The sequence below is a fragment of the Styela clava genome, chromosome 3, assembly GCF_964204865.1.
Source record: "Styela clava chromosome 3, kaStyClav1.hap1.2, whole genome shotgun sequence".
Lineage (NCBI taxonomy): Eukaryota > Metazoa > Chordata > Ascidiacea > Stolidobranchia > Styelidae > Styela > Styela clava.
Window position 1 is genome coordinate 5,691,836 of NC_135252.1, and position 23,658 is coordinate 5,715,493.

A 23,658-nucleotide genomic window follows, 5' to 3' on the forward strand; every position below is an offset into this window, starting at 1 on the left:
TGGCAATCACGTGTGCTACTGGTATAGGCTTTGCGACGCCAAGAGTTTTTTACCAGATAAACTAAAAACTCGTTTCGCGGGCACACCAAGGCACTTCTCCGCGGGACGCACAATTCTTCCTGGCGGGCCAGCGGGCCGCAGTTTGCATACCCCTTTCATGGAGACAAAAGCTGATGTATTTCTTTTCTTATATATATATGTTACATTATTAGTTTGAAATTATTATCATGTAGTGGATGGAGACAGATACTGATGCATCAATCATCATTTTCAAAACAATTTGTCAATTACGAACCCACAGAAAAGTAAGACATGTAAGAGGTCAGTTCTATGCAGTCGATCATTCCATCGAAATATAGTGGGCGAATACGTCATGGTTTGGATTCGTCGAAATCGCCACTAAATCTTGGTCTTACCTGGCAGTACACCAAGTGGACTTCTCGGAGCATGAAACGGCCAAGTTGTCAATGGCAAAAGCCTTTCCGGACCCCAACCTTTTTTGTTAAATTCCTCCCTTTGACTATTGTGCAACTCTCTATTCCTCTCTCACTACAGCACTACGTATAAAAAATACTTTATCTGTTCAATCGTTCATGGATTCTTTACTACTAGAGTCATGTGCATGTAGCACTACCGTACTGTAGGTGGTTATATCGAAACACCCAATGACAAGATCGCGGCTTCCCTGAATAAACCAATTTAATAATCCACACGTGAATTCCCACCTGGTTAGGGAAGTTCGAGCTTAAATAAGTTGACTAATTACGTGGTATATTTTCTCGAGACACAATAGAACAAATGTCCAATATTGCACCGGCATTTATTCTCATGATAATGATAATCAATATATCAGACATGGAATGAAACTCAAAAGCGATGTTTTCTATTTGAGTCCATGACACGAAATGACATTAAGAACAAAATAGTAACTAAAAAAATATAGGATCACGTCGCACGAGAGTAGCACCATAATATTTGCATTATTCTCCAGGCACTGGCATAAACACTAACATTTTCATACTTGTTTTAGAGCGGAAGAAAATGCGCCATTATCTTCATGTATTTTACTAGCCTATTATATATAGTAACATGATAATTTATGCACACAAGGGATAAGCCAGCAAAAAAGCTGTATATTTACTAAAAATTATGGGAAAAAAATAACATTGCAGTTTCATTCCCGCTAGACATGAACATCAATGTAAAGAGGAATAGTTAAAAAACAACGATAGAAGAGATCAAGATCATCTCATGAAATATGATTTTGAAAACTTCAATTTTCAGAAGAGTCAGAATCAGCATCTAGAATGGTGGGATCAAACATTAAAGGATCATGGAGTATAGTGTCATGGCTAGCTTTTCGGCCACTTTTCTTTTTAATATGTAACTCTTCTCGGATTATGGACTCTTTGCTACCTTCCACCTTTGATTTTATCATTTTGACGTTGACATTTTCAGAAGCAGTTGTTTTGGATCGCTGACCATTTAAAATCAAGGGGGAATCTATTTTGGAGGCAGTGGACAAATTTACTGTTCTTGTCATATTAGTTACAGGTATTTGAAAACTGATAGCGGTGGATGTTGACAAAGAATCTTTTTCAGACTTTGACACCGCCATAGAATTCCCCATTCTCGACTTTACAGTTTGCGTAATAGCTTGAAAAATTTTAGAATTAGCGTTTGAAATGCTTATAAAGCCATTGTTATTTTTCTTTACATTTCCACGCTCCGAACTGTTTTCCACAGAATGTTTAGCAGACATTGTAGTACCGACAACAGCTGTAACACTTGTTGCTGTTGAATTTGTTTTTATAGTATCATTTCTGTTTAGAGATTCAAGAGTAGTTGCAACGTTATTTGAGGTAAATGAACTTATAATGCTCGGGTTTCCGCAATTACTATTAGATTGATTTTGAGTTCTTGAAACTTGTGAATTCGAAGAGTTTGTGTGAATTCTGGAAGCAGGTAGGGCAAGAGATCCCAAGTTCCCCAAGAAAACTCTCTGTGGGATCTGGCAACCAGGGGTAATTTTTTGTGCAGGAAGCAATATCGGCACAGTTGTTCCAGCAATTGATCCATTAATGGCATTCAGGCCTGATGTCCAATTTCCAGCGTTAAGTGAACCGGTTATATATACTGGTAGTGTCAATGTCTGAGCTATCTGTGGTCCAGCAGTGGTAGTTTGGTTCCAATGAACAGTTCCGCTGCTTACAGACGTGCTGGTGTTGGCACCATTAGGAACATTGGATATCGAGCCACTCAACGTATTGGCTTCACTCTCTAATATAACACTTTTTACTCTATTTTGAAATGCCGTTGAGTTGTCAGCATTCCCTTGTAAGACTTTGGAAGAGACCGATGACAAGTTATTATTGGCTTTGTCCAGTAATAAAGCATTTTTAGAAGATTGGGCCACGCTTGCCGAAAGTTTTTGAGATGTCGATTGGGAGACTTTTGATGAACTGGCTACAAATTTTTGAGAAATCTGTGTTGTGGGAAAAACGACAGTCTTCGTCAACCTAGAAAAAAAGATCATTCAGGTTCACTAAAAATCAGTCGCAAATATTAAACAAGCAAATTCCAATATGCAATTTTGATATCACAGGAAATTTTGAATGAGGCACTGAATTGTTAACATAAAATACTTGAGCTGGAAAATTATATTCCTTAATTACCAATTTGTAAACCAAAAAACGAACATCTTACCAGTGCCCATTGCCATCTACATAACGATTTCCAACATTATTTGTCTGAGCGATTCTCGGGGTTGATTTTAACGAATTGAGTGAAGACAAAACCGAATCAATTTGCTGCACTTTCATCATGCTTTGCGATAATGTTTCGGTCGTTGTGGCAGAGACAGGTGTCGAGTCTGTGGTCGCCACTGTTCCTTGTACGTATTTCTTTGTGATAGGATCGAATTTGGCTTTGGCCACTTTCTTTACTGTATTTCGAATCCTTCGTACATGCTGCATTCGTGGTGGAGTTTGTTTCAGAAAAGTTGAATTGACGACTTTCGCTTGGAGAGAAGTTGAAGATTTACTTGTGGGTGTCGTGGTTGGATGCACGGCCTTCAACGATCCTGAAGATGTACAGAGTCGATTCGCTTCAATCGTAACACCAGAAGGGATTCCAATGTTTGCTGATTAAAATTGTTTCGATTAGTTTGACAAGGCAAATGAATACACAAAAACCAACTCTGCAATATTGTTCTATAGCACGGTTTGTTAACCAAGGGACACCCTACGCAGGAGTATTAATCAAGAGGGATGAAAACGTTGATTCTTTTAAGTTTTGTTTTTTCTTAAATAATCCAGTTGCAAATCTGTATCTGTCTTAGTTTTGGTTTTAGGTAGTGCCCTGTGACCATTTTTTGGTTTGGCTGTACAGATATGAAAATTTCAAAAATGTGATTTTTTCACAACCCTCATAATGTAACATAAGTTAATTTGGTTCTACTGTGGCGATGTATTTGTTTCATTAAGCATACAAATACAAACCACAGTAAACCAAACATATTACGAATGAACTTACTTTGTCCAAATTGATTGCCCTTGTTTTGCTTCATGAAAGCATTGACATTAGGTTTAATATTGCATGGGACAGGTTTTGACAAAGTTTGGGAAGCCTTCTGACCTGAAAAGTAATATTTCAGACATGTGGTATTTGAAAAACCAAAACGAAAGTTCAAATGAATATAGATACTCAAAATCTAGAAAATATTCAGGTGAATTTAGTTAACTGAACTATAATTTCTTTGTTTAACTTCAAATGGAGTAAACTTAAAGTTTGAGTTAACTAAAGCTTTCTAAAAAAAATCAGCTAGAGTAATAAGAAAAACGGTCATCTGAATGAGGACTATGCTTTCCAGGCCAGAGTGAAATTGATTGCGTTTACAAAACCAGATAGCTCACCTATCATGCTTAGAATGTTTTGTTGAACCCCAGCAGTGTTTGATGTTTTCAGAACTAAGCCCCGCTGTCCTACAACTGGTGAAGCATTGTTTGTTTTGTGTACCAATGCAATCTGTGACTGCAACGATGCCGACGCATTGTTGACGACAAAAAACTGCTGACCCGCCTGGATAAAACCAAAACACAATTACTCAAATTTCAACAAAGTAAATAGTAATGGTGGATCGACTGTATTGTTGACACTTTATGACAAATTTGATATTCCCAATAATAACAGGAAGTACAGTATGTATTTTTCTTTCATTAAAATAGTTTAATATTCAGATAATTTGTATTTAGAATAACCGTACCTAACACTGTGGATAAATAAATAAGATCTACGTACTATAGAACATATAAATAATAAAAATATTCAATACCTGTAAACTTGAGAGTTGTGTTTTCACCGATGACCCAGAGGTTGGTGGATTGTGGCTCGTTGACAAACTATTGTTTGCGATTGGAATGTTTTGACTTCCAGAAACTATATTAGATTTCATCAATGCACTGACTGGTATAAGTAGCATATTCTGCAAAATGGAAGTGAAATCAAAAACGAAACTTGCTCAAATACTAAAATTCCACCACTGATTACATCGAGTGATTTCAAACTCAATACTATTTCAACGAAATTATTTGTGACGAAATATCTCAATAGCCTATAGAGGTTTTATTCAACTTAAAAATTATACTTCGGTATGAATCCTAAGAAAAATACAGCAAAGGTGCCTACTACATTGCTAATGCTGGCACAAGCGCAGCTTGTAGGAATAGGAAATTTAGTAAAATGAAAGGACAACAAAACTACAGCACAGATAATATTGTTGTCCGATCTTCAATACAACAATTATCCCTGGACTGCAAGTGTGTAAACTGTAAACATTAAACAAATAACTGGTGCATTGATTCGCAAGTTATTTTACATTTATCATACCAAATGCAAGGTTTCAAGTTGTACTATTGGCTAATTGCTATTGAGACTAATCATTATTTCAACTTTGGCATTGCAGTAAAGCATCCTATATCTCATTTACCTGTTGACCTCCACTGTTGTTTACCATGGTGCCAGGTGGAACAATGACTTTGATGACGTTTCCATTCTGCGACGCACTCTGCATGAGAGTAACTGGCAACACAGGATTTGTCAATATAGTGGATGACGGAGCAGGATTTTTACTAGACGATAAAACACCACCACCTGATGGACTCAAAACGGTTTGAGTTACTTGTCGTGGAATTTTCTTTGCAAGTTTACGAGGAGTTTCAGGCGTGCTTGTCAACTTATTAGCAGTGGTCTTCAAAGATGATTTTGATGTCATGTCTAAACGAACTGTATAAGAAAAATGTCACTTATTAATAATTTGGAAACAATTTCAACCAGGTTCAACAAGCTGAAGACAAGACTTGTTGTTGAAGAAGTTTGAGCCGAGCATACCAAAATAGATGGGTCTGGAGCTACCAGCAGTGGCTCAGGCTCCAAATCATCTACCGGTAGTTAATTGTCTACATTTATAACTTTTTAATCCTTTTCAACTTTTGATTTTTTCTAAATTCTAATTTTTAATAATAATTTAAAAGCTTCATGTTGTATTTTTATATTTAACAGTTTAATTTTGATTCCGTGAAACTACACTGATGTTGCAGGGTAGTGGTCATACCAAATAACCTTAAATGTCCAGAGATGGAGCCGAGCTGTGAGGTGAAACTTACCTTGAGTCACAGCTTGTCTAGATCCAACAGAAGCTTTTGAAGGAGTTGATTGCATGTGTGAAGGAAGCAGAGTAGAAGTCGACATATTAAGATTTTGTAAAGAAGTTTGTGTGAAACGTTGTGATGACCCAGATGCAGTACTTTGTGGTATTAGTCCAAGGGATACTGTGGAAATGATAGCAGATGGTTGACCATTAACCAGATCGCCAGTTTCAGTCGAACCGTTCGAATTGAGGTTACTAATATAACGTGTTGTTGACGTTTTGGGAACAGAAGTCTGTTTATCCGCAATAGATCCACTCAAAGTTGCAGATTGAAGTCTGTTATTATTGTTTGTTAGAGGAAGGCTGTAAGTTCTTGTCAAACTGGACGGACTTGAATCTTTGGGAACATTAAAAAGCGAAGGTGACTGTCGAGAAGATGAAAATTGCTTCAGAGATTCAGTTTCCACTTCCTGTAATATAGTGTGTAAAAATAAATTAGTATTCAATATGAGATGCATAACAGAGTGAAAAATTGATGCAGTAAACAAATTCGATAGAAGTCAGAATATATATGTACTTTTACAATTTTACACTTAACAAAAAGAGTTCAAAGCAAAGAAAACAGATGCTCGATTAAAAGGGTTGATGGCTAAGCCTGGTTGCCTACAGGACTTGGGATTAAAACCATGTTCATATGAAGTAAAGTAAGAAATCGAAAGTTTGGGCGAAATGTCGGATCTTATAAGACTCTTGAGAAAATTTGGAAGAAAAAGTAATAGCCTTTTGGCAACTTTTAACAAAATGTATTATGGGTTATAAACCTGAGAAAGCTGTCTGGCAAGCATGCTTGTGTATTGATCAATGGCAGGAGACGACGGTAGTTTAGGAGAATTGATGTCTTCTGCGTCCTTTTGAAGGCTTTCTAGTACTCCTTCAATATCCTGCAACTCCTCGGCAGAAATGAGTGAAGAAGTTAATTCTTCCTCCGTAGTGAAATTGTCACCTGCATACAATAAAGCGAATATAAAAAAGAGATTGCAACCGATACATAGACATATTCAAGACCATTGGTCCCTGAAGTTAGTTTTCTGCTGGAGTCAAGTGGTGTTCTCAACATAGCAACTATGAAAGAATGATAATTGCTATATATCCTATAAATAATGCTGTTATAATACAAATACCTCACTAGTCTGTATCAAAAAAAAATTCTAAATGCAATTTTCTTAATTAAGGCTGCTTTATTTCAAGAAATGTTCTTGATGCAAATGAGCTCTCATATTGAAGAAAATATAACCACTATCTACAATCTATTTATTTGAAATACCTTGGTCACGAAGAAATGAGAAAAATGAAAATACCTGTGTTTGTCTTTTTATTAGTAGTTGCAACTGAACTACTTCCAAACGTATAATGTACACATTGTGATTGGTTGAAATCCTCAATGGGAGGAGGCTGTTCGTTGGTATTGTTAGATCGTGGTGCAACACATACAACCACTGGTACATCTTCTTGCACCAATTTGTTATTATTGCTTCCACTTTTGGAAACAGGAGACCACGTTGGTTTTGGTGTAGATTCTGACACAACTGGTATTTCGAACTTATTATCTTCATGGTCGGGAGTAGGGGAACTTGCATCAAGAAGCAAAGCACGTTCTAATTCTTCAGCACCCTTATCTAAATTGAAGAATAGAATATTTAATAGCAGAGTAGAGTTACAAAAATTTAAACCAGGCTTTAGTGTATATATAAAAATTAATTCGTAAACCAGAAATAACATAAAACAACACAATCCTAGCTCTCAGTTTTTAAAATTTAACTTGGTCTATATACGGATTTTTATATAAGTGAAACGCATGCTCAATAAGTATGCATTTTATAGAAAAAGCATATCAAGATAGCATTTTTACTAGTATCAAAAGATAGCAAAAACTTGATATTGATATCTTATAGAAAAGAAAGATTGTAATAAGATCATTGATCATACGTGACACAAGTCTACATCACACTCACCAGTGGTAAAAAAATCAAAATCTTGAGGATCTTCTGGTAATTTATCGAAAACACCATTTAACATTATTTCATGACCTGCAAAAACAATATTTAGACAATATTTTATACTAACTCAGAATGTACCATCATTTTAATGACAAGGTGAAATACTCTATAATTTAATAAAAGTGATCAGCCTACAGTATTTTCATAACATTGCTTCAGTAATAACGAATTAATAAGCGATTCATACCAGTCAAATAATGCAAATCCTCTTCGCTTGTGTCGGATGGTTTGGTATCATCCAAATCCGAAACATCAATGTTAGTGAGTAATCCCTTATCGCAAAGTTTTGAGGCTTCAATTCTCATGTCTGTTACTATGGCTGATGATGCTTTCAAAGGTGAAGAATCAGTCTGTAATATATGGTCAATTTACAATATTATTACTCATATTCAGGGGTCAAAGGTTAACAAAACTCCATATATATAGTCTCTTATAATTCATTATTACAGTGAGCGGGAGAATTCATCTCTGAAAATTCATTAGGGTAACAACATACTTTTTAGAAACTTTTAACAATTACAATTATCGAATAACAATTTTTTTTATTTCTGTGCCTATTTGAAAACTTATGTAGATATAATATACTATACGTTTTTTTATTTTAAGATTCTAAATAATTTGTTTTAACAGTTGCTTAAATGATCGTTAACATTTACTTCATTAACTTTGTAATACGACTTATGATAAAAAGATAATACGTTGTTCAGTTTCGATATACAAACATAAATAATAACTACAAAATAAGCAAGAAATTCAAATACATATATTGGTATATTGACACAATGATTATAGACCTGGTTTATTTCCTTTGATGAGGAAATTTGCTTTTGTGCTTGATCCTGAACAAGCTCTTGACTTTCATTGTCTTCAATTTTTCTCTTTTTCTTCTTTTTATGCTTCTTAGTCAATGGTAACAATTTTGTCCGTTTTCTTACTTTTTTAACCTTCGGAAATGAAATAGGCATATAAATACAAACTGTTGCTAATAACACGCAACAAAAACGATAAACATGGATGTATAGTATTTGCATCCTTTTACACTGTACTAGAATTATCATTGCATAGCAGACACAGGATTTTAATATCTAGAATCAATGCACTTGTTGTCACTCAGACTGCAAAATTTTACATTGTAAGGTTCTACATCAGGATAGTTGATTTCTAATATCTTTAGGACATCATTGGATTTATTAAAAAAAATAACACAGTTATACAGGTAGACCCAAAGCCATGAACAATATACCTATAAAGGACTCCTGTGGTGTGTGTACCAGGTTAGGTTTCCATGATAATTTCATTCCAATTTTAGTTCTATTACGAGTTTGGGACTGTCTGTGTTGGCCAAGTGAATATACCCCCTGCCCATAGGTTTCAGTCCCTTTACACAACTTGATGTAAAGAAGGCGAACAAAATTAGTTACCCTCATTATGGTACACATACTTCTGAAGCGCCAAAAATACAATATAAATTTACCAATATCAAAGGTTCAGGAACAATATCAGCTGTTGGTTGCATGCTCTGATTTAATTTATACAGACATTGGCTCGGACAATGCCATATGTGCTCTTTGCAATACAGTGCATATGGTAAAGCAGGTGCATCGCAACACAGTGCATTGTTAACAGAAAGATGGCATCGTTTTCTTTTCTTGATTGCAGAAGATTGTGTTCTGCACAAATGAGAAAAAAATTAAAATGCATAATTTTGCAAATTGTTTTCATATCACAAGTCCGACCAAAGGTTATGTAGATGATTTAAAATTTCCTTCAAAACAAAATTACTCTTCTACGATATCTAATTTACAGAAAAGTAAGCATACATATTAGCAGCATCAAATTGCAAAGTGGACTTTAAGTATTTTCCAGTCATATTTGCATCATCTTTGTAAGCATCCATCACAAGTTCAAGCTCTCTTTTATCTCTGCATAACTGTTCTTCTAATTTCTTATATTTATCTCTCAACTGTTGAGTGTGAATTGTGTAACAAATCTCCTCTTCATCATTCCTGTGGATATCAATAAGTAAATACAATTTGCAATAATGTAAAATTGATTCTAAAAAGGTAAGAAAACAAGGCTTAGTGAAACTGAATAGCTACATTTGAAACAAGGGATTAACCCTTCACTTGCTTCTATAGAATATGATTTAACAGTTTCTAATTATCATGCCTGTTATTGATAGCCTCTATAAACTTGAATACCTTTCTTACAGACACAGATACTTCTAATATATATTTGGCAGAAACTAATTATGCAGCGATTGCTAGAGATGTTGTTATTAACATTCTTTATATGTCAAATAATGAGCTACATGAAAATTCTATAGTTAAGAGATTCCATAGTTCAGTCCAATTCCGAAATATGATGAAGTTAACATTAAAAATTGATTGCGTTTATTTTAGACTGGGAATTTCTATATGGAGCATATATTATTAATGTGAAACCAAATTAAAAAAAAAACGAACTGCACAGAAATTACCGACAATACTAAGGCATTGTACTTGTCACCTCATATTTCATAGAATGAATCGTTTTGTGCGAAGATCACAAAAGGAATCCAATAAAAATAGTTGTAAACAGAGCCTTCACCATACCATTCACAAAGCAAATTTTTTGAGACATATGTCAATGCAACTCTAAAATGAATTGATTTTTCACTTACATTGCTAAATCTGGATCACAAGTCAGATCCCCAACTTTGTTGGAATTCTCAACAACATTTTGTGATAGTGCCTCTAATTCCGATTGGAAATCTTTCTCATTCTTGAAATCCTCTAAAAATTTCTCATGGTGCACAGTGGCTTTCAAACTTGAAGTACATTTTGTGAGCGAGTATGAGTTCAACACTGTTTGTGAAGTCGCATAAGCTTTGAGAAAATTTGTATCTTGCAAACTTTTTAAATCGTTCTTATAACCTTTTGGTTTTGATCTTGAGGCTACAAATTTCCGTTTCATAACATGCTTTTTCAATAGTCTGTGTTTCAAGGTCTTAGATTTATCTGGTAAAAATAGAAAAAGATTTGATGAAATTAAAACAAAAAATACTGATTAAGAATATAAAATTGAAGTCCAAATATTGGAGTGAAAGTGGAATTAAAAACTGGTGATATACAAAAAATATTACCACATCTACATGACATACAAAAATAAATATGATTCATGTCTAGAATTCAAAAAGTGAAATCCTGCAAAATATGCCAAATCTGGCAAGATATGAATGAGAATTATTATATCGATCTCAGAGAAGTCAAAAGTCAGTCACTTTGTTGTCATGAAATATGGACTCTGATACTAAATTGACACAGAGCATTCATAATCAAAATTAATCATCCGATTTCCTTAAATATCAAACTACTAAGACTAGGTTATGTTTCGAATTGTAACATAAAAACGCACAATAATACCTGTTTCAACACCGGATTCAGTCGTTACATAGTTTGTGAGAAACAAGTCATGTTTTAAAAACGTCAAGCCACTAATATACTTGGCCAGCTTATAGAGTGAACGAGGAGCACCATGTGGTACAGTCGGTAGTTCAATAGATTTATTACAAGACAGAAACATTTGTAAAGCAACATCTTGTGAAGAAGTCTGAAATATATGAATAAGTATGAATTCTAAATTTATTTCCATAGAAAACCGAGTAAAAATATCACGTCATCAATGACATACATACCGGTATTGTTTTCTGTTTCTTGATTTTCAGTGACTTAACATTTTTGCCTTTTTTCTGCAAGTTTGTAATTTGTTTATCGTTTGGTTTCAGTTGCTTTAACACAGCTGTAGCGGGCATAGGTTTGCTTTTCTTTGACTGAATCATGTCGGAAGGCTTCTAAATGGCAAAGAAAGCATACTTAATAGATACTATGAAATCTAATAAACAATCGATAATTGACTAATATATTTCCACATGGTGATTCTAATATACCAAAACTAATGACCTAATAAACTTGAAAATATAATTTTCATTTACTAAAAAATGGATTTCGGATTTGTTAAGCTAAATAAAGATAAAAAGCTAATTATTCCAATTATTTTATATCACTTCGTGAATAAACTATTCTGAAAACAATAATTGTTTAGCTGAATATCAATTTTTGGATTTCGTTTGTCATCAACTGATAGACGATTGCCAAAGTAAATATACATTCTATGTGTATACGCTTTGTTTACTTTAATTTGCTTTCAATTGCTCTATAAATTAATACCTGTTTCCGTTTGACAGCTACTTTACCAGCAGTCTTCTTTTCCTGAAGAAAACAAATACAAAGTTAATGCCGAGCGGAAAAATCATATAGATAATATTCAATGTCAATCATTCAACTTTTTCAAATATAGAGATTAAAATGCGAAGTTTACCTAATTCTAGATCTTGTAGACATTAGAAATTTCGATATATAAGCTGTAGTGCAAAAACTCGGACGTAAAAATACAGACTTGTTATATTATTTAGAAAGAAGAGTACCGTACCTTAAATTCCTCAGAAATGCTTGCTCTCTCTAAATTCGGTTGTTGAACTGTGTATCCTGGAATGCAAAACAACACCATTAATGTTATCACAGAGCTCCAAAGTAACTAACAAACCTTATAAAGTACCTTATCATGAATTTGACCGTAGAAGAATTTGTTCAAATTTTTATATCTATTGCTTGAATTTATACTTATAGATTTAATCCATGAACAACTGAAAATTAGATAAAAATTTAGACTAACCTCCATCAATTGTCTGTATATTTGATATGAAGTTTGTTTTAGAAGCTGAGACAGATGAAGCAACTTTTCCCATTTTAAACAAGATTGGGCTGCCTGTCCCTGATAACAATAATTGAAAAAAAAAATCCATTACCAAAGACATATCTCAAAATCCAAGTAATAGCCAAACATAAGAAACGCTTGATAAATACTAAATCCATCCTAATAGTTTTAAACTGGCCCTTTCTATGTTGTTAAAACCACTATTAATAACTGTCCTTTATGTGCAATTAGTATTTACCTTTCAATGTAGAAGTTTGAAGTGATGAGGCGTATGCTCCCATATTAGGATGCACAATCTTCTTCTTTACATTAACCTTCTTTGCTTGAATGTTAATAGAAGGTGATGGTTTTCTGTACACATAATTGAAAGAATATTAAATATCTTAGAGAATAGCATATCACAAAATACACTATTACAAAACCATATCTGCATTACAAATATGCGTGAATAATACCAATACAAATTATTCAACTAATTAATACTGAGGCAAGTACATATAAACAACACTCTGTACTGTGGATGAGCATTAAACAAGACATCACTGAAAAAAACAATGTCAAATTGCATACTTTTGAGACATCATGGTCATATTGTTAGTATTCGATGGAGCCTGGACGACCGCTATACCCATGGATCGAAGTAATGATATTTGTTGCTGTGTTGACATGTCACTGCGAGAATTCAACACATCAACGAGTTTTTTCAACGTACTTTCATCCACAACAACAGACTGAGTGGACACCTACAAACAAAAACACCAGAAAATTTACAAGCAATCCCATTGTTACATCAGTACAGGTTTTTAGATTGAAGTGTAGAGAGAGGCACATATTACAGTGAGGATCACAAATAAAAATTAACCCTTTACTCACTACTCACCTTATTTGGAGTTTGAGTAATGCTACTTCCAATACTTGTAGGAGTGGGGCTCTTTGGAAAAGAGTTAACTCTGTGTGTCTGTGCCTTCGTCGCACTTGATTCAACTTTCTTGTAATACGGAAATACACTACTTGATGTTGAGTTTTTCACTACATTCAGACGAACAGCCTGAAGAGGTTGCTGAGAGTTGACAACTGTATGAGATTTCTGATCATTTGATTGAGCAAACTGGGTGAGATTGGTTGTAGATACCGGAACCGTTTTGAAAGCTTTCATCATGTTACCTTCAGACATTTTCATGACAGGCATTCTGTTGGGAACTGTAATTTGTTGTCCAACTTTCCTAACAACACAGTATTTGGATATTTTATCTTTAGTAGGAGTTGAATTGGATCCACCGAAACCTGCCTTGTCTGGAACATCTACTCCTCCAGCCTTCTGAACAATTGCAGAAACTGGTTTTAAAATTGACAAAGGTTTCATAACACATTTCGCATTTGATACATTAATCGGTGATGCAAATGTCACTGTTTGTTTGAGCAAATTTGAAGGTATCGGCTGACCAAGTGAAGGTTTATTCATTCCAGTTGTTGTTACAGTCATTTCAGCACCAAAATGTTGACTGCAAAGCCTTAACAAAAATAAATATTACAATACTTGCAGTTATCTTTCTAAAAAACAGAATACCATACAGGTTATTATCATAAAAAAAATCTCAAAGTAGTGAGAAACTTCTCTATCTAGCATTTGGTAATAGATTTGAAGAGAATATTAATCTGGTGAAAGGAATTCTACATAAAAGACACATAGTTGCACTAAAACGTAATATAGTACTTTATTGCACATCCAGGATTTTACTTTGATCCTGATATCCTGAAAATGTGATTAAATTTTGCAAAACGAAAACTAACCTTTTTCCTTTTATATTGACCAAGTTCGTACAGCGCAAATTGTCAAAGGACACATGACTGCACAAGGATGCGACAGTAACACTACCTGCACTTGGAGAATGATCTGCCAAGTCGGACAGAAATACTTGTTGTTGAATTCCATTCGAGTGTAACTAAAAATATTTTTCATTAGTCGCAAATTTTTTCACTGCATCAAAATATTACAAGGCAAAACAAACTAGAGAGATCTTAACTTATGTAGAGATCTAGAGTACTAGAGATCTAATTATGTAACTAATACTTGAATATATATCAATATAAAACATATTTCATGACATATATTTACCCTAAAAATATATATATTTATGGCCCTGGCTTATACTGCACTCCATCGTATAAGAAAAAATTCATGCTAACCTTCAATGGAGATGTTACAATCGATCTTCCAGAAGTTGAAGAGACAGAAAAGGTTGTGCTACCACATGGTGGAGACTGCTGCAACAATGATGGGGACAGATGATCATTCAGACCTTGCAATGTGGTGGAAGAATCCCCAAAGAGCCCATACAGTGAAATTTGTTCTCTCTGTGAGTTGTCCTCATTGTCCATCGCTGCAGATAGTAGTCAAACTAAAAAAAAAATGTAGGAATATACACTCTGTTTTTCTAAATAAATACTTTCGAGCTAAAAATTAGTGAAACAAGTGATTCTAATCTAGACTGTGGCTCAATAAACTGCAAATTATGCCATATTAAGATATAATACAAATGTTATTATATAAAATAATCATTAAAAGTAAACTTCAGAGGCGGTACGTGTGTCATCGCATTAAACTTGACTTGTCAAATTCAGATACACCTTTCCTATTGATAAATATGAACTTGAGATAACACGAAAATTCAAGCAGATATCGGACTGAATGACTACGATTTTTTGATAGATCTCTAACAAATGATGACTAGTAAACAATCATAATTTAACAATAGCAAAAGTAACAAACACACACTAAAATCTAGGACATGATGATCAGTATGAATGAAATAAAAAGATCTTCATACATATGAAATGTACCTTTACAGAAATATTCCACAACCAGAATAAATACTTTATTCCTTCGAATGTAGAATAATCCTTCAAGGATTTTAATTCATTAAAATCCTCAAAAGAAGATATGAAGTCCATCATCTTTTCCATCACTGAGCTGAAATAGATTAAAGATGAATAACAACACGGATTAATTATACAGAAAACAGATAGCCACAAATATTATAACTTCAGTACAGCTAAGAATTGCACCCAGATTAAATAAAATCAATTATAACAGTAAGTGCAACCCCCTCTTTTACGAGACAGTCTGGGCCCTCCTATTGGCAAACGGGCACTGCGCAATAAACTGAAAGGAAGCGCAATCTAAAAACGTCACCTTTGGATTCCCTGGAAAAAAAATGATCTGATTTACCAAAGGAAAAAATTTTACTGTAGCATTCGCGAGTTTCAAAAAAAAAACACAATTATGTTACATGACAGACAAAGCATGTCGCGACCGATTTAAATTATTATCGAGACAAGCATGGTTTTTATTTATTTATTTTTGTTTCCTTTGTAACTTATCTTAGGTTTCTTTTACCTCATTATATCTCTGTGATTGTGTGCGAGTGTGTGAATTAATTTAATACTTTTACGTGAGTGACACTTCTTATGGCAAAACCTTCAATCCTCTGGCATATAATTTAGGTCTCATGTAGTTTCGTACCTAACATACTTCTAGTGGGTGTACCATGACAATTTTTTCATGTATCAATCCTAACCCCCACCTGACTACACCATCCAAAAATTACATCAACACGACGTCACAGTAACGTAATAGAGCCCTTCAAACTATACGAACTGCCATCCAAGACGCGCAAACGAGCACCCGAAATCGAACAGTTATGTCTCTCGTTTTTTCGTCGCAACGATTCCAATAGGAGAGAGATCGATAATGTCAGTCAGTTCCTTATCGTCGGCGCCAATGCCATTTCGGGCGATTATACGTATATTTGGCAAGCTCTATGAAGTGATTGTGATGTCGTAGTGACATAATTTTTGGATGGTGTAGTCAGATGGGGTTAGGATTGACATATCAAAAAATTGTTATGCTACGCCCACTAGAAGTACGTTAGGTACGAAACTACAAGAGACCCTATAATTTGGGTCTAGTGTAGTTTCGTACCTCAAGTATTTCTAGTGGATCGTAGGTATACTTTGGCAAGCTCTATGAAGTGATTGTGTGTGATGTCATTGTGACATAATTTTTGGATGGTGTAGTCAGGTGGGGGTTACGATTGACATGTACAAAAATCGTTATGCTACGCCCATTAGACAGTTAGAAGTAAGAAACTACACAGAGACCCTATAATTTAACATGTTCAATAAGCTATAAAGTTATTAATAACACAGACTAAATAGGATTTACATATGCCAACTCGCAGACTAGGGTAATGCAGTAATATAATTTTCTTAAAATTATTGTGTCACACTTCTTTTATTCTTGATTTCCAATTATTGCCAAAAGGCAGAGGGTGCAAAAAAAACTATTGCTGTATTCTGGTATTGGTTAACTTAAGTATGATATGATTCTGAAATCAACAAGCCGTGACTTGTCAGAATAATCCTAACCTAAATCAAAAGTGCTGGTGCTGCCATTTCCTTGTCTTAATTTTAATGGGTTAGTTTGGCAGGTTTGAGTCAGTTCAATTATGAACTAACTAGTCTTGCTGAAGTGCCTAATACTTGCAGATGATAGGTACATTCGATTCTGAACTACACTGTATTGTGTTTCCGGCATATAATGTGTTGATTTGAAAATATATTCTTTTCGTCAGTTCGTCGCCATGTGCAATATCATCTACGCTACCGGGAAACAAAGACTCAAGTGACGGCAAATACACAGACGCCCCTCGAAGATTTTAATGTAGCCTAGTCATGTACACCAACACTAGCTCACATATACGCATAAAAATATTTAAACCAAATACCTCAATATTCCTCATTAAATCCATCACTTTTGCTATATTATTAGTTCTCAGCAAATTCGTATTTATCATGGAGGAAGGTGACCAAAGCGAAAAATCCAAGATGGCGGCGAGCGCCTTTTCGCGGCCGTTTCACATAGCGTAACATACAACCGCCGTTGTAAGTAGAGCAATACGCGCGGCAGCACGACAAGGGTTTTTGACAGTGCATTTGAGGTGTGAAGTTGCAAAAAGGCTATTAAATCTGTATTAAAATTTTCCTTATAATGAGTTTTGCTAAAATGCGACATAAATGTTCCTTTGAACCCCAGGTGCATGGTATGGTGATTTAATTTCTCTTCCCAAAACGGTCACATACAACAGATTCACGGCCCAAATTCCATATCCAAAGTGAGGATGAAGTCGTCGAGAGAAATTGGTTACGCCATCAACTGCTTTTTTCTGGTTCACGACAGTTCGTTCCATGGATTTTTTTTGAAACGTGCTGATTTATTTCATAGCCTCATGTAAGTTATCGAAACATTTTCATACCTTATTGTGAGCTGGCCCCGTATGCGATATGGTTACAAAAAGTAAGCCTTTGCGACAGACAACGGGCGTAAACCGAAGTGTTGCAATACAGTTGGACTTGCAAAAGATTATATTAAAGTTTTGGATGCTGAAATGAGTGTGAGCAACCACGGTTTTCTCAAGTGCAGGCCTTGGGAGGGGGGGGGGGTCCTGAATCAGAATTGCGCTGGAGAGAATTGGTCAATTCGCGAAAAAAGATTATATGACGTTGCGAAGTTATTAAATGCATTATTGTGTTAAACACCTTTTTCTTCAATCCTCGTTAGTACAAAACAGCTGATTTCACGGTGAAAACACACAGGCGTAAACACGATTGTTGTAAGCCAGCGGATGAATATGTATTTGCGTCGCAACCAATCGTGACCGTTTCTCATTTATGACGTACATTTTCGCTGCAGCGAGGAGTTCAGTAGCAGCTGTTCTAAAAATAAATCCATCCACAGAGAAATGTGATGAGGGCGACTTGCATGTTATGGCGGAGTAGCCGTTACTATGCGTGGAATTAACAACGCCTTTCGGAATACCAGAGTGCGTTGTTTCATGATTAATTCACCGGTGAAGAATACAATCAGCCTATCATTATTTTTCATCAAAGCCGCCCAGCCTCAACAAATAGATAAGTTCAAATATATTAAGTAGACTTTCTTCACATTGCTCACCAATATCACGTAAACGGTATTTGTGTAACATTTTAAAATAATGTCCTCCCAGAAGTCGAAACTCACCTCTGCCGGTAACTAGCGAAACGCCTCTCTTGTTTAACTTTTTGCATCTGACTAAAAATGTAGGAATGAAACGCTTCAATCTTCAACTCCATAACTAATAGGCAAAGCCCACCAGTCATACCCTACGTACGTCTGAACTATTGCCTCGGCATCATTGGTTGAAACGTACTTCGTTCGACGTAAAGAAAAAACGGACGAAGATCACCGTTGCATATGATTGATTGGCTGTATCGTACATACTGCAACTCTTTCTTATAGCAATTCAATAACGTAGTGTGTGTGGCTTTATCTTATGATTTGAATAAAATGAAGTATGGGAAGAGACCTTTTTTCGTTTGCAATGAGAGAGGAGATGAAGAAGTAGGGAAGATACACGTGTCGATAGGCGTAGTAATTTGGCCATCGCGTAGAGTGATTCCGCTCTCCGAATGTTTTGACGAGTTAAAAAACTCGGGGGTGTTTCTAGACAGTCTTTTCACTGCGATATGCCTCCGCGATCACGTGGTTTAAAGTAGCCTTTGCTTAGCCTTTTTTCGCGCTTTATGTCATGATTATCCACATTTGGCACCCGAGCTTAATAATTTCTAATATAGGTCAACTGTATGAATGACCAGAAAGAAAAAAATTATACACTTACTCCAAGAGTAGTTTGGTTGTGAAAAACAAGACTCAGCTTCCCTGTCTTGGACTCAATACATCGGCATCTAGAATTTTTGAATGCCGGTTCATAACTGACAAATGCAGAAGCATATTCGACAGCTCTAATAGATCACGATTGTTACATACAATCTGACCAATTCCGATATCAACGATTAGTGTCACATTTCATATATATAGTTTTCACCCATTCAAGGTCCAACCGTATATCAATCTCATTTTTTCATCGCTTTCACGTATGTATATGATCGAGTTGATAGTTATTAGCAATACCTTTCGAGCGCTGCCGCCATTGCTAGACCACTCGTTTTGGATAATGACTGGCTCGAATTCATCACGTGATGCGTAGTAAGTGACATTTTCTCTCGTAAACGTCACCATCCAATAGTATTCCAGTGATGTCGTTAGCATTTGTTGTCAATTTGCCCGTGGCTAGTCTTGCATGTTCGATTCCCAACTTTGACGTTAGATCGCGCATATTTCCCTGATTGAGGCCAAGTACTTCCAAATTTTCACAAGCTTTGTCCTATTATACTGCTTATCATTACAGATCCACAAGGTTAGATAATTCTGATTATTTGCATGATTTGGAGAAATGTATGTATGTTTATTCGTCTTGTAATAGTGAAAAGTATAAATAAATTGACAATTAATAATATTTGAGATGGGATGCATGCACAAGACCTACTGGCCTAAAACACAAATGTGTGGCGTTAGATTGAATAGTATAATATGGTCCCTTATACAGACAGTTGTGAAAGTGGGGCAATGGGTTGGTGTGGTGAAAGTGGTCAGGGAGAAGTATACAAAACTGTTTATACATGGGAGTTTATAAGACAGGGCAATATATATAAGTAGGGACGGACCTCCTGAAGTATGCGCACCAAGATGGCGCACAACCTGAACTCAGGTTGTGTACCAGGTTATGGTTCAGGTTGTGCGACATCTTGGTGCGCATACTTCAGGAGTACCGTAGGGACAACACAACACCAAATATACATAACGATGAAATTAAAATTTTGGCGTAAATGCAGCACCCTTGAGTGGTGATACCATATAATATGAATGGGCGAAGTATTGTAATACTTATGCTATAATCAGTTTTATTTATTTTGTCTTAAACATTTATTTTATCGTCTATTATGCTGATTGTGGAATCGAAATGAACTTATACTATCCTCCACCCGACAAGACCGTTGAACGGATGCTGCACCCTGCTATATGGACCTATAGCGCCGATATCGGAAACGCGAAGCAATATTTTTTAAGCACGTGTCCATTGAAATAAATATAATGGCCCGTACTCATCCTTTACTCGATAGCTTATATCCCTGTTTTGCTGTTTAACAGAATTGGACTCCAATTGTCAAACCAAACAAAGAGAGAGATCTCATTAATGACCTTTCATTTCAGTCACCCCGCTGTTAATTAATTAAGAATTCGCTGATTTTATTGATTATTTAAAATGCGTAACTCCCAAACTTTTCCACTGATTGTTTAAATATGCATGCAACTGCATTTTTTGCTATAGGATCATAGGTGAACTATGTATGTCTGAAGAAGTCTGACCTTGGTGAGACGGAACGTATATACGGAAATATATTTGTGTTAGTGTGCAGCAAGACTCTTGAATCACTCAGTACAGTAGCTATGTTGTATTTTTTCTCAAGGGATGAATTATCTGTGAAAATATGTCGCAAAATCATTGATTTAAACATTTGTAATCTTCGTTGTGAATTGTCTCGGAAAATCTATATTCTTCTCATTTTGTACGCTCCCAGAATAGGTTGCTATCATAATTGGGCGTAATTTCATTGATTTTAGAGTATTTGGAACTCCATATCCAAATTTTTAAAAATTATTTTCTCATAAAATATTAGAGATTGATAATTATTCGCATTTGGTAAATATTTGAATGCATCAAATAATGTAGTTTTAGGTTCACAGCATTGCCTATGGAACTGTTAATTATTAAATGAGACGGTTCCATTTCATTTGAATCCACGAACCCATGACAATTGCACCTGCATACTATTGCACATATGGACTTTTTGTTTTACGGATATTTGAACCCATACTAACCTTAACCCATGGGTTTTAGCACCCGCACATAGATTGAACCCGCGGATATACACATGGGTTCAAATGTACGGTTACCAAATGAGACTGACTCCAACAATATTCATAGCATGTTTACTTTTATTGGACACGTAGTGGACATAACGATCGTTTCAATATTATGTTGTTGTTCTTGTTCTTGTTCTTGTTCTTTGACACGTTTTTAAAAAGTCGCTTTTCTCTTTGATTACTGGACTAATTGCTTTGAAATTTTCAGTGGTTGAAGATGAAATTTTTCTCCAGAAGGCTATTACTTTTATTTATTTCAAATATTTCTGTTAGCTCTGTAAGATTTGTTTTTGTTTGCTATGACGTCACTAAACGTTCTGCAGATATCGGACGCCATTTTGTGTCCAACGGACCATCTTGCAATTTCAATTCACGCTGTCACAAGACAGGAGTTCTGGTACCGTAACACAGCGCGGTGACACTGAACTAACTCGTAGCTGTCAAAAGCTTGAAAATCCATACAAATATGAGAAATAAAAAGATGAAACTTGGCAGGTGGGTAGAGTTGTGTTTCTTTTAACCATATTTGAAAGTTTCGCGTTTCTACATTTGAAGGAGGGGGAATAGGGGGTGTGCATTTCCGATACGTCGATAATATCTTTGTCAACCAATTTACGGCCACCGTGTTTTCGTCTGTTTGATTGCTGTGATGTGGTGCTTTGTTTATAATTTAACGAGTTTTGTTCGAAATAACCTTGTTCTTGAAATATATGACGGTCAGAAATGCAATTAGAAGCCCAATGTTTTCACGCTGTCACAAGACCAACAATTGTCAACCAATTTGCGACCACCGTGTTTTGTCTGTTTGATTGCTGTATGTGATGCTGCGTATGCGATAGTCTCGACGCAGCATAAACGATGATCAAGGCTTGAAATCCGTGGTCGCACACTGGTCGGTCGCAAATACGTCTTTCGAGTGCCGTACTTTGGGGATTTGTATAGCTTCAACCCTTTGTCGTAGAAAGTTAATACGAGGTTTAGCGTGTAGAATAAATGCCGCCAATGCACCCACGGTGAAAAAATTAACGGGTTAGATATATTGGTTTTTGTTTTATAGCGGTTTGAATGAAATTGTCCGCAGACTGGCTACACCACCCTAGGCCTGGTGAGTTGTCCGTGTAGTCGAATTGTCCATCAGCCCTAAACGGCTATGACAGTCACTGTACCAAAAATTGTACCCCGATTCGGCTGGTGTTAAGTTGACGCATTTTATTTAGTAACGTTTTTATCTGAAATGTTTGACTGTGGTTCGGTACCTGATCCGATAATACGGTACATAATTGACTCATATCACGAGATATTTCAACTGATGTTTCAATTGTCACAGGACCTAAAATATCTATGACAGTCCCTGTACCGTCACGGTACCCCGATACAGGTACTGGTAAGTCACCGCCGGTATGTTAGTCGTTGGTCACCGCATATGATTTTTGGGGAATTGTTCTGCGTGTCCATATATTTGAGCATTGCTCTCTTGTTCTATGTGTGTTTATTTTCAAATTTGTGTTAATGTAGAACATTTTCACATTTTAATTGTCCGTATCAATATGTATATTAGAAATATTTATTCAATTGAGGAGACTAATTGTAGATCTTTGGGCCATATCACATTTAGTCTAGGCCAGATTTACCTATAGGCAAAGTAAGCGGAAGCCTAGATGCCCCAAGCCTGTGAGCGTTGCCAGAGATGCTTGAGAGGCCAGTTTAACACTTTACAAACCTGGTATTTTTTTATCAGATTGATAATTCTTGTTGCAAATATTTATCGTTTAAAATTTAAAAAACTAAACACGATCAGATAAATGAATTCGTTTAATTTGAAACAAAAGAGTGCTAATTTGAAGTAACAGTTTGTACTCTAATAATGTCTTTATTTTTTAGGGAAAAAAGATCTATGAACATCTATACTAATTTATCTAAAAAACAACGAAGATTTATTATATTTTTTATCGTGAACCCATTTATTTTAACATTTTATTACAGCACTGAATTCGTTAAAATGTTGTTAAATTCAACTTACTATACAATCTACATGATTAGCATACGCATCTTGTCTGTAATTAAAATTTCATATTTTGCGCAATCCCAATTTTTTTTTATAACATAATATATTTATATAATCCAAATGCTTACACTCGTCATTGGTATGAATACTAATACGTGGACAGTGAATGAAATCGAAAAATAAAAGCTATCGTGTAATCCTCCACACGCGATGTACTTCAAACAGTATAGAACCCGATTCATTCCTAACTAAACTAATTTTAAATTTAATCTAAATTGATCGCTTGAATCTTCAGTGTCTCGTCCCTGGTAGTCAAGATCAAATGTGGATA

At 35.3% G+C, this 23,658-nt stretch overlaps 1 protein-coding gene across 5 annotated transcripts; it reads right to left on the reverse strand.

Annotated features, from left to right (window-relative positions):
- Window positions 1-801: 801 nt before the first annotated feature.
- LOC120343473 (uncharacterized) lies at window positions 802-18,874 on the reverse strand. 5 transcript variants are annotated; one of them, XM_039412659.2, is made up of 27 exons: window positions 18,539-18,874; window positions 15,301-15,430; window positions 14,647-14,858; window positions 14,251-14,402; window positions 13,340-13,970; window positions 13,030-13,202; window positions 12,698-12,810; window positions 12,418-12,516; window positions 12,175-12,230; window positions 11,913-11,954; window positions 11,381-11,536; window positions 11,109-11,295; window positions 10,367-10,703; window positions 9,525-9,710; window positions 9,179-9,374; window positions 8,499-8,648; window positions 7,892-8,054; window positions 7,660-7,734; window positions 7,006-7,323; window positions 6,469-6,650; window positions 5,664-6,117; window positions 4,988-5,283; window positions 4,334-4,483; window positions 3,915-4,080; window positions 3,535-3,636; window positions 2,707-3,142; window positions 802-2,519 (listed from the first exon to the last, which is right to left on the reverse strand). In XM_039412659.2, the coding sequence occupies exons 3-27, from the start codon at window positions 14,836-14,838 to the stop codon at window positions 1,274-1,276; spliced, it is 6,258 nt and encodes a 2,085-aa protein (XP_039268593.2). In that variant the 5' UTR covers window positions 14,839-14,858; window positions 15,301-15,430; window positions 18,539-18,874; the 3' UTR covers window positions 802-1,273. The 5 variants fall into 5 exon arrangements, with proteins under 5 accessions (XP_039268593.2, XP_077966636.1, XP_039268592.2 ...); XM_078110510.1 differs by lacking the exon at window positions 18,539-18,874 and adding an exon at window positions 17,247-18,304 and having other exon boundaries at window positions 11,381-11,533; XM_039412658.2 differs by lacking the exon at window positions 18,539-18,874 and adding an exon at window positions 17,247-18,304.
- Window positions 18,875-23,658: the final 4,784 nt, after the last annotated feature.

What these genes read in the sequence shown, in the direction of transcription:
- LOC120343473 (XM_039412659.2), bottom strand. Translation starts at nt 14,838, where the DNA reads ATGGACAATGAGGACAACTCACAGAGAGAACAAATTTCACTGTATGGG. An exon ending in TATACAGACAATTGATGGAG is followed by an intron (nt 12,231 to 12,417) that starts GTTAGTCTAAAT and finishes TTTGCATTCCAG; the next exon opens with GATACACAGTTCAACAACCG. An exon ending in GTAGATGGCAATGGGCACTG is followed by an intron (nt 2,520 to 2,706) that starts GTAAGATGTTCG and finishes CTTTTTTTCTAG; the next exon opens with GTTGACGAAGACTGTCGTTT.